We start from the raw sequence: 15,817 nt of genomic DNA on the forward strand, positions 1-15,817 counted from the left end.
AAAAGTTTATATTTTCAATACAAACCAAAAATCATGCAAAATTATCTGAAACGGAAAAAGTGAATATAATAAAGAACATCTGAAAAAAAGGCTAACTCAGATATCTTGGAGACTTGTGCTCCAAAATAAAATTTATAATCAAAACAGTGGAAGTTTCACTTTGAAAGTCTACCTTGAAAAAAACAGACTAAAAAAAAAAAATGCTGTAGAAAAAATGATCAGACTAACAATAAACCTTCAGGACCAGAAATACAAATACAGTGGTGCCTCGCTAGATGAATTTAATTCGTTCCACGGGTCTTTTCTTATAACGAAAAATTCATCTAGCGAATCCCATAGGAATGCATTGAATTTTTTTTGAATTTTTTTTTGCCCATAGGAACGCATTAATTGAATTTCAATGCATTCCTATGGGAAACCGCGATTCGCTAGAGGAATTTTTTGTAAACCGAATTCGTCTAGCGAGGCAACCTCCGCTAGAAAAAACATTTTGTTAAGTGGAAATTTCGTTAAGCAGGGCATTTGTTAAGTGAGGCACCACTGTACACCAAAACAATATCTGGATGTTATTTAGGTATGATGATTAAAATAGTTGGACAACCCAGAATGAACTTTATTACCATGTTACAGGTAGGTAGTTGTGTTGGTCTGACGTAGTCGAAACAAAATTTAAAAAAATCCTTCCAGTAGCACCTTAGAGACCAACTAAGTGACAAACTTAGTTGGTCTCCAAGGTGCTACTGGAAGGAATTTTTTTTATTACCATGAAATACTATAGGGCTTGTGGGGTCTATGATGTAGCTGGAAGATTAAGAGAAACCACATGAGCAGAAGAAAAGAAACAGAGGACCCACCAGGTCAGCTGACATTGTGTGTGCAAGAAACTTGCATAGATATTTTAATGCTTTAGACACCGCTTTGAACAAGTTCTTCTCTGTTACTATGCCATGTACATGCTGATTTCATTAAATATATACACATTTACTTTTTTATTATAATTCTTCTGTGCAAAAGGTTCATTCACACTCACCTGCCCACCCACACCCGTGCAACTGAATAGGTAACAGAATAATTCTTGGGATTTATATTAATATTTCCTTTTGAGTTTGTTTATTATTAACTTTAAAATACTACTGTATTTCTTTTATTGGGCATACAAGGCAATCTCAGAGGCCTATTCAAACTACTGAGATGCTGGGAGATGGTTTGGATTTTGTAAAAAAGTTTTTTTTGGGGGTGTGTGTGTGTCCCTGTACCCCTGAGCAGTCACATATTCTGAAAGTAAAATATACTGCTGTTAACTCTCCAGGAAACCAAAATAACATGTAGGCTCTCATCTGTGATTCTTATTTAATATCGTGAAATAGAAATAGAATTATAGTCATGAAATAGCATTAGGCTGTTTTTGCATAATGGTGCTCCAAACAGCTGTTGGTACTTGTTTTCATGCTGTTATGTGTTAAAATGCCACACTATTTAAAATGTTACTTACATATTTTAAACATTTTTTTAGCCCACTCTTATTTGCAAAAAGGCGGGTTACATGTCCAATAACCAGTGCTATTTTTACAGAATGAACACCTCTCCCATTATACAATGGCACCCACCTGAGAGGTGCCAGAACTGAGTTCCGTTGAGTTCCAGCTGAAAAGAAAGCCCTGATAGTAACTAATATGTTTCCCATGTCCAGCTGCACTCAGTGATCACCCTCTACAAGAAAAAATAGGTGAGGCAGCCCAAGCATTTACTATAACAGACAGACTGGCACACGATCAGCAAAGCAACCCAATGATGTCTTATGGTTTTGTTTTGTTTTTTAAAAAGAATATTCCTTCTGTAATGTTATTATCAAAACATCACTGTCTTATCCTCCCCCAAACCAGGATTTACATGGAACCTACCTTAGAAAGCCCACCTACTTCCAAATAGAAGCAGATAATGAAAACATTCCATGTGACCCAGATAGCAGTCCATACCGAGTACTAGGGTGGAGAAAAAGAGAAAAAGAGAAGATGAAAATACTGTACACAAGGTGTAGATCAATAATATAAAAAGATCAATAGGTACAGCACTTCTGGGAACCATGAGCAGGAGATTTCTCTTGGCAGAAAGCCCCTAGAACTGTAGCCAATTGCAAATTCAATATTCTTTCCTTCTGTAACGAAACACAAGGAAAAGCTAGATTTATTATTTATGGTGCTAGATTAACTTATTGACACCAGTAAATTCCAAAACGCTGAGTGATTTACAGTTTTTGTATTCTACCTTTTCCTCTTTACAATATATCTATACATAGAAATATACTGAAATAATCACAATACAGTCAAACCTTGGATCCCAAATGCCTCCGTTTTAGAATGTTTCGGCTCCTGAACGCCAAAAACCCGGAAGTAGATGTTCTGGTTTTCGAACGTTTTTCAGAAGCCGGACATCTGACGCGGCTTCCGCTTGAGTGCAGGAAGCTCCTGTAACCAATCGGAAGCCACACCTCGGTTGTCAAACATTTTGGAAGCCGAAGTTCGAGAACCGTGGTTTGACTGTATAGCCTTATTCTGCTAAATACCCTGAAAAGTTGGGAATCAGATGCTGGGATAAATTTTGCTAAAGAATTGCCAGCATTAGATTACACTAACTTCAAATCACACGGAGAACATATGTGCAGATATAAAAGTGCAAATTAAAAAAAGGGGGGGAGCCTGAATTTTGGTTGATTGTATCTTTTATATCCTACCATATCATGAGTGTTTATTATAGCCAGGCACACAAACATGCATCCATACATATATGCCTGAAGGCTGGAGGGAGGAAGTTACAGGTGACAAAGAATGCTTGGTAGAAGTGAGGGATGATACACTTGGAAGCACAGAAACTATCCTTGGAAAACACGGGCTGCACTTAGATATTGAAATGTGCTTTTGATCTTATTTTGTGCTGGTTTGCGAAAATTCAAAGTTAATTTGCAGGACAGAAAGCATTGTCAATGGAAAATCTTTGTTGCATAATAGGAATGGTTTGGAGCAAACAATCCAAATGTACTAGTTCAGAAGCAGTGAAGCAAGGTTGAAAAAACATCCAAATGTATAATGTAATGAAATGATAGCTTCATGGTGCTCACTGATCACATCCTCTGCACATTCAAGTGAAGCTATGAACCAAATCATCATACAGTTGGGCATTTTACCACACAAAAAAAGCATAGCGACTCTGTGTGCATTTAGGAATCTGTTCACAAGCCGGTTGAAAGCACAATGGCTTGAGCTTGCAGCCAAGAGGTGCAACCCCACTCCACCCTCCACATGTGATGATAGACATTAAAAAAGTAGCAGGTGGAATTAGCCTTGTTAGACCCATCAAAATCCAGTTCTGCACATAATTTCACCTGTTGCTGTAGTGATAAGGCAATGAAACAATGTAAGCACCCCGAAGTTCAATAAATATATGACAGGAAATCAAGAACTCCTATAGTGGGACTATGCCAATTGTAGATTACGCAGGGAGCATCAGAGTGTGTGGAATTCTGTGGAGCGGCTGATAAGAAATCTATCCAGTCACAGTGTCTTTGTAGCTGTTCAATCAGTCGTTGCCTTCAGCAAAGCACCAAGAATGCCAGCTCCAGGCTCTTCCACCTTTGAAATGCCTTTTACAATAATCCCTGACCCAGTTCAGGTCAGCTTGTGATTGACCAGGGAAATTACAGGACAAGACAATAGGACAGAAAATTCCTCAAAAACCACTTTTTTCACAGAAAAGCTCTGCCTTATCAAGCATATTATCAAGTCAGTGTGGAATTGCCTTTCTTGTTGCTCTCCGCTGTCCAAGCTGGCTTAAATCCAAGTAATCTGGTTTCACTCCTTGTGCGTATTGCATTTATTACTCTCAAAAGATTTGGTTTCTTTCCCGCCCTAATCCAACTCTTCTCTGTAGGCATTTATATTACATACATTCCGACTTTGCAAGAGCACACTAGGTAGCATAAAATTATCTATGCAAATATTAAATCCCTCCGTGCTCCCCTGGAAGGAAAACATGTCCTATTTTCATTTCTTGGAGAAACGTGTAAATTGATTTTATTTCATTCCCCCCCCCTGGACTATATTTGGCCAATTTTAGCTATGTGAAGCATCACTTCACAGATGTAAAACACCAGCAGTACTAAGAGAAAACTGAGCAAATACACTCTTATCATCCTTAATCAGTAACAGCTTGGGAATCTCCCATGCTATGAGAAAATGTGAAAGGAATAAAAAAATGAACTGAAAAGCACTTTCTTGAAACAGGTGAAGCTTTGCCATATATCAGACAAAGAAATGGGGGGGGGGTAGTTTTGCAAAAGTGCGCTTGTAGGAATAATTATATGGCATGTGCTTCTTATTTTTCATTCACATACACCATGTACCCCAGAGCCTCCCATCATCCTTGATCATTGGCCATACTGGCAGGGGCTGATGGAAGCTGGAATCCAATGACATCTGGAGGGACTCATGTTAACCACTGGTGGTATACACACATGCCAATGAGCCATGACTGGCCAGCGTTCCCCATGAAGAGTTCATGTCTTTAAAGAACACACATATGGCTCCCAAAATACATGAAGCATCCTTAAGTTTTCTATAGCCTTGGTATAAGAAATAGGAATCAGAAATTCAGGCTGACTGGTCCCATTCTGAAGCTGAGTGAATTAATTGCGGGATTCTGTACCTGCACAAGTATTACGTCAGCTACTTAACACACTATTCACCAGGACTGTACGTACTGCAAGATGTCTCTGTATAATGACTTACAATAATCAGGAAGTCCAAGGGTAAAAGCATTCCAGTCTTATTTGCACCCATTTCTTCCCACTTTGAAGTCCTCTGGGGAGGACTGGGCAGTGGTGGGACAGGGGTCAATGGGGTGGGGGACGGAGAAAGAATGCTGAATTTTATGGAAATGCACAGAAGGCACTTAGGACCATTTCAAATGTTTTCCAGCTGAGAAGGTAAAGTTGATTTTTCGAAAGCACACCCGACCACATGAAAATTATGCCTCCCCCCCAAAAAACTCCTTAAGGTCCTCAGAAAAAGGGCTAGTCTTCATCAAGACTTTCATTCTGAAGATCTCTGTGGTGTCACCATACTTTTAGAAATGACAAAGAACTACAGGACTCAAATCATCAATACAGAAATAAACTTTAAAAGCACGTTTTATAAAAATTCTCCAATAGATATCCTTTAAAAAAGAAGTAGTGATCTTTATACCTCAAAAGCCATTACTGATAAAATTACAGAGAGATCCCAAACGCTGACATTTTCAGGGGGAAAGCAATAAGCGTTCAACCTTTCCAGCCAGCGAGGGGTCAGTGGTATGTGAAGGAAGCTAGTTTTTCAGATGGCTTCAGAATGCTTGATTTCTGGATAGGTTAAGCTGTAGAGACCCCCTGTTCTTTTCCCTTTGTTCCAGTGGAAAACTATGCAGCTGAAAGTTATACATGGCCTGTGCTTAAATTTGTGTAAGTTTACATAATTGTTGTAAAAGCCTATGGGCACTCCAGTGTTATTTATTTTTTTTAATTCCTATCTTTCATTGCCTTCAGGCTCAGTCACTAAAGTCTGCAGGAATTCAAAGCAGTCTCATGTGACTTCCAGAATGCAATTAATTGGTTGGGGAGGGAATGTGAATTGCAGAAAGAGTGAATTCACTGTGGAGGAGCTTCTCTCCTGAGTGTATTAAAAAGCTCATGATAAAAATCAGAAATGGTAAGCAAGTGAAGGGCAGAGCAATCCAAATTGGTTTGGATATACAGCTATATCCCAAAACCTAGAGGTTCATGCCAGCTTGGAAAGTGGGTTAAGTTTTTCTTGCCCCACCCCTTTTCATTCCAGGCTAGCTGGCCAGCCCAAGGATCTGTGGGGCTTTACATCCATAAGGAATTCTTGTTACATAACAAGGAATTTATCTTGTTTTAGTTCATGACTGCAAAAATTACTTTAAAATGGGTCTAAAGCTTCTGGTGTCCCACCCTAAGCTGTCAAATGTCATGTACTGGGCCTTCCTGTTGGCTTTCTGCCTGCTTGGACACAGCAGGGTAGTGTGGTGGAGCTTCTCCATCCATAGGACTCCTCTCTGGTGGTAGGAAGGTATCAGCGCTACATACTAGCTGCCTCCATTCATCAATACTGGCTGGGGGCAGGGAGCGTCATATACTCTGGGACTGCTTCTCTTACCAATGCCCAACCAGCTATTAGGGAGACCTCAATGCAGAACTGCTTGATGCCTTATGAGGAACGGCTTAGGGAGCTGGTTATGTTTAGCCTGGAGAAGAGAAGGTTAAGGGGTGATATGATAGCCATGTTCAAATATATAAAAGGATGTCATATAGAGGAGGGAGAAAGGTTGTTTTCTGCTGCTCCAGAGAAGCGGACACGGAGCAATGGATTCAAACTACAAGAAAGAAGATTCCACCTAAACATTAGGAAGAACTTCCTGACAGTAAGAGCTGTTCGGCAGTGGAATTTGCTACCAAGGAGTGTGGTGGAGTCTCCTTCTTTGGAGGTCTTTAAGCAGAGGCTTGACAGCCATATGTCAAGAATGCTTTGATGGTGTTTCCTGCTTGGCAGGGGGTTGGACTGGATGGCCCTTGTGGTCTCTTCCAACTCTATGATTCCTACAAGGTGAATTATTCCAACTAAGGTGTGACATTTTCAGAGGATACTGCTTGTAGAACATATTTGTATCTGTTTCACATTTTTGCGGACATATGATTTAATTCTAATATTCTACTCAGGTTTTGGTACTTATTTTCCTGCTCAAAAGGAGACTGACAATATAATATTGCATTTCAAAAAAACCCCAAAAAAATCACCCACATTATTCAGATGTTTTCATTTATAACTGAGCTGAAATATTATATTATCCATTTTAATAAAAATCAATGAACTCAAAACTTACCACAACTATATACCGAGGTCTGTATTGTATGGTTCCAAACAAACCCAAAATGACAACTATTATGTGCAGGAAATTACCAAGGATAGGAGCCCACTGGAAGCCAAGAAAGTCGAAAATTTGTCTCTCCAGGGCAGCTAACTGTAAAGAAACAGAACATAAAAATACCTCAGTTAGGATTAAATCAGTCATTCACAGTGTAAGTATCACTCTTAAAACCCAGTGAATAAGATTGGTAATTATCCCATAACTTTTGTTGCATAAGGAATTTATCTTGTTAACTGGCCATGCAGAAAATCAAGGCTGGAAAAGTTTTCACATCTCAAACTGTGCTGGCCCCAGACTGATAACTTTTTCAACAAAAACTGGGAACTCTCACATCCTAATACATGCACAAAAGCATACCCAGAAATAAAAGAATCACATTGGTTTAGTGTTTCCAAATGGAAATCCTTCATATAGTAGTTGCATCATGTGTTCTCCATGTACCTGTTCACCTGCTTCTGTTTCTATTTTCACATTCTCCCTTTCATTCTCCATATTTTCCAAATGGTTGTATGAACATGTCCAATGTGGGATGGGAACCTAACAATTTAGACAAGCTTACTGATACCATAGAGATTGTCAGATTGCCTCAGATACTCAGTTTCACCTAAGTCCTTCACTATTCAACATACTCAGCAGCCATCATGGGACAAGTAAAGATGGTGAAAATACAACTATTATTTCAATTTATGCCATCATATCTGTCCTTCACAGAGTCAACTGGAGGCCAAAGTATGGCCTTTCTTGGGAATGAGACATGTTCTCTTGCCTTGGGCTCTTATCATCACCACCATCACACTGCTTCAAGGCATATGCCATAGCTTGAATTTTCACAACTACATACAGAAAAACAGCCCACTTAGTGCTTGTGTAGAAGAGAGCTGTAATGGTTAAATGCTGGAAGAAAGCAAACCCTGGGAGTACCATCTGTACTGCAGTTGATTTGTCAGTGAATTTCATAGAATCTCTTATTGGTAAAGAGCTACATTTTAAAACGGACTTGTAACTTACATTCCTAATAATTATTGATACAGCTATTTTTAAAATATTCATGTGAATATGAAAGCCTAAAATGTGTGTTCTCAATGAATGATTGGTCAAAGTCTTTACAGACAAAGAAGGGGGGGAAATCAAGTGAAAATATGTGGATTTTCTGGAGGAGGGACATGTCAAAAATAGACACATTGTTTGCCAAGATAACATTTACAAGTCATCGTCACACCCATTAGTAACAAAATTCTGGAATCTGACAGCTGACATAATTTGGTGTCCTGAAAAACTTAAGAAACTAACATGGATACTTATGGGAAATTTATTACTTAAAGGCCTTTAAGTTTGCACAACAGACTTCACCTGCCCCCAGTCCTCAACTCTCATTCTGCTACAGCTGAAAATAAAATTTGTGAGTTGGCACCATATATGCAAAACTATACAATATTTGCTTAATTTTGGACACAGCCTTTGGGTTGGATGAAAATTTGAATTTCCTTGAGACAGACTATGATAGTGCTGTGGCCTACATGTTAGTAGTGCTGGCACGCAGGCTGGGTAGGGGCTGCAGCCAAACTCATCTTGTCATGCACATCTTGGGATATTACATAGATCAAGAATTGCTCGGTAATTACATGACACCAAAAAATGTGAGAAGTCAAAGTCAATTCATGAATCAAATAAAGAATGCCATTACCTCACCTGTCAATGAATGCAAAGTTGCAATTCAAGTTGAAACAATTAAAAGGCTGCTAAAGATCCAAGTATTAGAGGCAGCCTAAGAAGGAACTATAATCATCAAATGGCAATGCTCACATGTTCACCCTGTGGCCTGTAGCTCACACATTCCTGCTGAATCCTCACACTTCCTAATTCCCATCTTCTACTCTCTCTCTCTCTCTCTATATATATATACATATAGATATAGATATATGCACTGATGTGATGAGAAAAAAATTAAAATTAAGCAAAAATATGCACATTTCCTTAAACAAATTCATGGTGCTGATGGGATTGAGGGGGTGTATATAATCCGCTGCATCTGCATTGCTGTATTGTCTGCCTTTAGTTGGTTTTAATAATTGTATTTTAAAAAGATTGAGCACAAGTTGTTTGCTGGGGGGGAAGGTACATAAACATTTAAAAAGTGAAACTGCATGGTTTGTTTTAGCTAAACCCTTCTGTAGAAAGATCTTTGAGGAAAATGGATGCTCAGCAGACTACTGTGGTGTAATTGTCTTGGGCCAGGGAAACCTGGATTCAAATCATGGCTCAAACAGTGAAAGCAAATATAATGAGTAGGCCAGATGAAAAAATGGGTATCCAACTGGAACTTTAGCTATCGAGTTCAAAAACATCATTGCTTAAATCTCTTTGTCAACAAAAGGAAACATTTATCAAAATTATTTCCTAACACACATCTGTCAAAGAGTATTTATGTTTTCTATTGCATTACTTTACAGATTGACAGCTGCATTTTCACTAAGCAAATATTTTAAAACTAAAGCTACACTCTGTCTAGTCTAGATTCTGTCTAGATTCTCTGTCTAGTAGTAGTCTAGCTACTGTAATGAAGACTCACAGGACCAACATAACGTGGAAAAAGAGTTTAAGATTGTATTACAACCCTTCCATGCAGCTGTAACTGACCAAAAAACATTAGCATTGAGACTTTGGGCTGAATCCCACAAACACCTGGAATAATGCGCATATAATGGAATTTCAGACAAAGAACATAATGCTATTTAAATGCCAGTGCACCCTAAGCAAAGGACCATGAAATTTACAGCTTTTCCATCCCTGAAAGAATTGCTAGCCATACAAAAGTGTAGATCATTGATCCAAAACCCAACTCTAATTCTCTGTTTTTCATGGTCTACACATTATAAAGCACCAGATACAATTCATAGAAGTATCAAATCAATGCATTTTTCTATCCTAATTAACCACTCCTATCAGAACAGGCAGGTATCCAGAGATGGCTATTGTGCTCAGCTGACAAGAAAAGTAAATCTTTTGAGTCAATGGGAATTCTTCTGCGACTCAGGTAATAAAAACAAAGCTTCATCTGATGAAATGGTGAAGAAAACCAGAGAGGCATTCTGCACATCCTCTGTGGAATCTCAGCACTGGATGACAGGAGCCAAAGGAGCTCTAGTGAAATAACCTAATCTGGGTTAGCACGGGGCATAGAGTTTCTCACCCAAGGAGATTCTCTTCCACTGTCCACTACAGGCTCTCACCCTGAGCTGGTCAAGTGGCTGTGTCCATGCACTCTATGCTCTACACACAACCGGTCTCTCACCCCAGCAAAAACTCATTCCAGTGAATAGGCTACATATAGCCAACAAACATTCCAGGATAAAAGCAAATACAGGTAGACTCCTCGCCTTCAAATGACACCCTTTGGAGCCAAATCTTCAGCAGTGGCTTGCCACTAGACAGCAGCAGGACTTATCCAGCTCCCCAGAGCACTAATTGAAGCCAAGCTTCCCTGTGGGGCTTTTGCTCCTAGTGAATTGTGGGTCAGATTTTTCTGCCTCCCCTCCTATCCCACTCAATGGCAGATAACAACCAGGTCAGCTATCTAGGAGAGTAAGTAAACACATCTTCATGCTATGGAATTTGGTCCAGTATGTATATACTGAAGCCAAGTGTGTGAAAGAATGGCCTCAACCCAGTATATCTGAAAGAGCGTCTCTACCCCCATTGTTCAGCTGAGGTCCTGCTCCGAGGGCCTTCTGGCAGTTCGCTCATGGTGAGAAGCAAAATTACAGGAAACCAAGCAGAAGGCCTTCTCAGCAGAGGTGCCCACCCTGTGGAACGCCCTCCCATCAGATGTCAAGGAAATAAACAACTTTCTGACTTTTAGAAGACATCTGAAGGCAGCCCTGTTTACGGAAGTTTTTAATGTTTGATGTTTTATTGTATTTTTAATATTTTGTTAGAAGCTGCCCAGAGCGGCTGGGGAAACCCAACCAGATGGGCAGGGTATAAATAATAATAATAATAATAATAATAATAATAATAATAATAATAATATATTATTATACCTTGTTTGAAAGGCACTCATAATCTCAGGTTTGCACATAACCTCACCCCACCACTCTCCCAGGGAGTAAAGTACATATAAGGCATTTCAATCGTGAAGCTGAGGCTCCAATACTTTGGCCACCTCATGAGAAGAGAAGAATCCTTGGAAAAGACCCTGATGTTGGGAAAGATTGAGGGCACTAGGAGAAGGGGACGACAGAGGACAAGATGGTTGGACAGTGTTCTCGAAGCTACGAACATGAGTTTGACCAAACTGCGGGAGGCAGTGCAAGACAGGAGTGCCTGGCGTGCTATGGTCCATGGGGTCACGAAGAGTCGGACACGACTAAACGACTAAACAACAACAACAAGGCATTTCAATATTGAATTTCCCTTTCCGTGGGATCTCTTCAAATTTGCTGTCTGTGTTCCTCATTCAAACATGAAACAGCAATAGCAAGACTTTTCTTAAGAGGCATGCGTACCTCAAAACTGGCTTGACTGAGTAGTTCTAGAGTCAAGAAAAAGGAGCAGCAAAGTGACCCCAAAATTTTTCTCCTTTTTTCACCTCAGTCTTTTTGAAACTCATTGAATTACTGCTGAAGTCCCGCAAGCTTGGAAGAAAAGAAAAGTAAAGAAAATATGTGGTGACCTTTCATTTTATGGGTTCAGGCAGAAAGCTTTGTGCGGTGCAGTGATCTGTGGAATGTGTCCTTTGTACAGCAATATTTTTCATTTAGACAACTTTGGTTAAAAAATACCTGCTCTTCCAATTTTGACAGAAACCCAGAACCCTCCGTGAACCTTTCTGTGGCCAACTGCTCTCCACTGTAGCAACTAGTACTGTTTCCTTCTTGCAGACAGAAGGGGGGAAGGGAGAGGGAGAGAAAAAAAATTTAATTAAATTAAGGATGGCATTCAGCTAAGTTTTACTTAGTGTAGCCCTATTGAAATTAATGGACCTAACCCAGTCCAATAGTTTCATTCAGTCTACCCTGAGTAAAAGATAATTGAATATTACACTAAGTCAATAGCTACTAGTTACAATGGTTGTGTAATATCTCTGAAAACGAGTGGCTGGGGAACGCAAGTGAAGAGAGGCTTATTTGTGCTCACATCAAGTTTATGGTTTTCCTATTTGCCTTTGGCTGACCACTGTGGGGAAAGAATACTGCACTAGATGAGTCTTTTATCTGATCCATTTGTGGGAATGTTGAGGGTGGCAGGAGATGATACATTGTTTATTAATATCCTTCCTAGCTTGCACTAGCAAGTTTCTTCACTTACCAGAGTGCATTCCCCTTCTTACGCAGCAGAAAGCTGGTTGCAAACTTGTGTGAGTTTCTTAAGACAACAAGCAATTCAATCTGGCTTGTCCAGATTGAGATATGTTCTAATATTCTAAGATGCCTGGTAAGACCCCTTTTGAATCGATCCTAAAAGAATAAAGACACCACAGTCTTATTCATAAGTAACAAAAAGTAGTTTCACTCACGATCAGGCAGAGCACAGTGTGATCCCTTAAGGCAGGCTTTAGGGTTAAAGTTACAAACATGTACAAACAGGTTTACCCCATATGGGGATAACCTGGGGAGACTGCTTGGCTGGCAGCCAGCAGTTCAGTCCAGGAAGTTCGCAGAATGAAAGAAAAGATGGAAGAGAGAGAGGTGGCAGTGTGACTAGATCTTTTACCGGGTCAGGTAAGAAGAAGAAGAAGAGTTTGGATTTGATATCCCGCTTTATCACTACCTGAAGGAGTCTCAAAGCAGCTAACATTCTCCTTCCCCTTCCTCCCCCACAACAAACACTCTGTGAGGTGAGTGGGGCTGAGAGACTTCAAAGAAGTATGACTAGCCCAAGGTCACCCAGCAGCTGCATGTGGAGGAGCAGAGATGCAAACCCAGTTCACCAGATTACGAGTCTACCGCTCTTAACCACTACACCACACTGGCTCTCACCCACCTACTAGTCACATGCAAGGAAGGATGCTCCAGGCCAGGAGGAACAGGAAGTTCGACTGGCTGGACCAAACATTCCCTTGCATGTCCACTCTACATAGCTGCCAAGTTTTCCCTTTTCTCATGAGGAAGCCTATTCAGCATAAGGGAAAATCCCTTAAAATAAGGGATAACTTGGCAGCTATGCCACTCTAGCAAAACAAAGAATGTTGTACTTGGCTGCTCCCAGTGGGTTACATCCCACACCATTAGGGCTCCTCTTATATTCTCATAACTTTTTAAAGAAATACTTTGGTAAATTTTTCTCAAAGTAATTTAAACAGCAGATGATAACATGAAATTTGGGGAGTGGGGGGCACATAACATAAGCCTTAGTAGCACATATCTAGTTGTATAAGAACATTGATGGATATATCCATCAATGCATGTATTAAAATAAGCATACAATCAAAGCAAATATACAGTGGTTCCTTGGTTTAGGAACAGCTTAGTTTATGAACAACTTGGATTAAGAACGGTGCAAACCCAGAAGTAGGTGTTTTGGTTTGTGAACTTTGCCTTGGAAGCAGAACACGTTTCACTTCCTGTTGAGTGTGTTCCATTTGTAAGCTGAGTCCCCCACTGCCATGGGAAAGCATGATTTGGTTTAAGAATGCTTTGGTTTAAGAGCGGACTTCCGAACGGATTAAGTTCGTAAACCAAGGTATCACTGTATTTTTATTTCATTGTGCATTCAGGTGGGCATCTGATTTATACATATGATTCCAAATCCAGCAAGTTCGTAAACCAAGGTACCACTGTATTTTTATTTCATTGTGCATTCAGGTGGGCATCTGATTTATACATATGATTCCAAATCCAGCAAGTACATCTTACATAGATACCCATAGATGGGCAAATAGCTTCTGCATAAATTATATATGAAGATATGAAGCAAAACGAAACTGATGCACTGTAGGCTCATTAGCCAATTAAGAAGAGAAACGCACATGTTAATAATACTCTAAGGTCAATGATCAAGCACCATAATCTGGTTACTTCATTATTTTAGAAACATTAAGCATAAAGAGGATTTCAACAGCAGAGGTATTAAGAAAGAGGTTACCATGCCTCAGAATAGAATGGTGCATTCACATTTTTCTATAGCATATGTTAAAGACAAAGGGCAGACATAACAATTAATAAACAGCACCTTAATTCTCCTAGTGAATGGCACATGACTGCTTCAAGCACACTTACAGCTGCCTCTTTGAATTTAAAATACATTGTGATATCTCATTAAAATATTTAGAAGCACTCTAGAGCAGGCACCCCCAAACTTGCCCTCCAGATGTTTTGGGACTACAATTCCCATAATCCCTGACCACTGGTCCTGGTAGCTAGGGATGATGGGAGTTGTAGTCCCAAAACATCTGGAGGGCCGAGTTTGGGGGTGCCTGCTCTAGAGAAAACACTAATAAAGGGCAAAATTCACAGTCAGAGAGGGGTAGTTAAGAAACATAGAAAGCTGTCAGAGCATTTGCTCCATCTAGTCCAATACTGTCTGCTCTGGCAGCAGCTCACCAGGATCTCAGCCAAAAGGCATTCCCAGCCCTACCCAGATATTGAACCTGGAACCTTCTGCATGCAAAGCAGATGCTCTTATTCCACTTTTCCACAACAAGTTGTGCCCAAAACTACTTACAGCAAACATTTGAAACATCAAAATAGAAAACATTTGAAATACAAATATACAAAATACAGAACATGTCAGTACATTTTTAAAAAATTTCTGTTCAGTTTTAGGACTCTCATTATTATTTCTATTAATGTTCACAGTTCTCCTTTCAAATAGTTAGCACCCCTCCCCAATCTTTACAACCATCTGAGCTGTATTGGTTTAGGGGTTTTCCTTTGTTATTTGAACCTCTCCTGGATCCTATGCTGTTGAACACAGATCTAGCAATTATCAGAAATTTCCTTGCTATTACCATCCACACTCAATTAGCCTTCAATTGCACTTTACCATTCTTTGTTTGGAGAGGGTAGGTGGTGCTGTTTAGTAGAATAATGCTTCAGCAGAATGCTCCATGATGTATCCCAGCAGTATTCCTATAGTCATATAATGCTCCTGCTGTTCTTTTGCCTGTTTATGACTCTAGCTGACAAACATATCAATTTTTGTCAACTGCTGTTTCTAAAAAAAAAGATGAATACTGTAACACTGAGACATTGCATCAATCAGGATGTGTGTGAAACACTGTGTGTGCATACGTATGTATACAACATCTAGAGGGCAGCATGAAATTAGACTGGGGGTCACAGGCTCCCCATCACTACTCTAGGTATTTAAACACACACACACACACCCCTAATATAAAATACAGTAGTAATTGTGCTTGCCAATCAGAAGGTCTACGGTTCGAATACATGCAACTGGGATAGATCCCATTGCTCTATCCCATATTCTGCCAACCTAGCAGTTTGAAAGCATACCAGTGCAAGCAGATAAATAGGTACTGCTGTGGTGGAAAAGTAAACAAGAGTTTCCGTGCACTCTGGCATTCGTCACAGTGTCTCATTGCATCATGGTTTAGTCATGCTGCCCACATGACCCAGAAAGCAGTCTGTGGACAAACGCCGGCTCCCTTAGTGAGATGAGCACTGCACCTCATAGACACCTTTGAGCGGACTTAACCATCCAGGGGTCCTTAACCTTTTCACCTTTAATATAAAATACCCTGAAATTTTAACAGGACAATTTATTCCAGTATTGTTTTCTTTCCCCATAAGGTGTGCTTCTTTCAAAATGTAAGTTATAATGTCTATCATCACACTTTGGTACAAATTGTCTAAGGAGCACTTTTTAGTGCAATCAGCTCTTATTA

At 39.8% G+C, this 15,817-nt stretch overlaps 1 protein-coding gene across 1 annotated transcript in view; it reads right to left on the minus strand.

Annotated features, from left to right (window-relative positions):
* Window positions 1–15,817, minus strand: part of NKAIN3 (sodium/potassium transporting ATPase interacting 3) — a 203,798-nt gene that overhangs the window by 93,923 nt on the left and 94,058 nt on the right. The window contains exons 2-3 of the mRNA XM_035126230.2: window positions 6,928–7,065; window positions 1,902–1,982 (exon numbers count right to left, since the gene is read on the minus strand). Coding sequence (XP_034982121.1) covers window positions 1,902–1,982; window positions 6,928–7,065 — 219 coding nt within the window. The remainder of the gene's footprint in view (window positions 1–1,901; window positions 1,983–6,927; window positions 7,066–15,817) is intronic.

Source organism: Zootoca vivipara, chromosome 8 (genome assembly GCF_963506605.1).
Source record: "Zootoca vivipara chromosome 8, rZooViv1.1, whole genome shotgun sequence".
In the NCBI taxonomy this organism is placed as follows: Eukaryota; Metazoa; Chordata; class Lepidosauria; order Squamata; family Lacertidae; genus Zootoca; species Zootoca vivipara.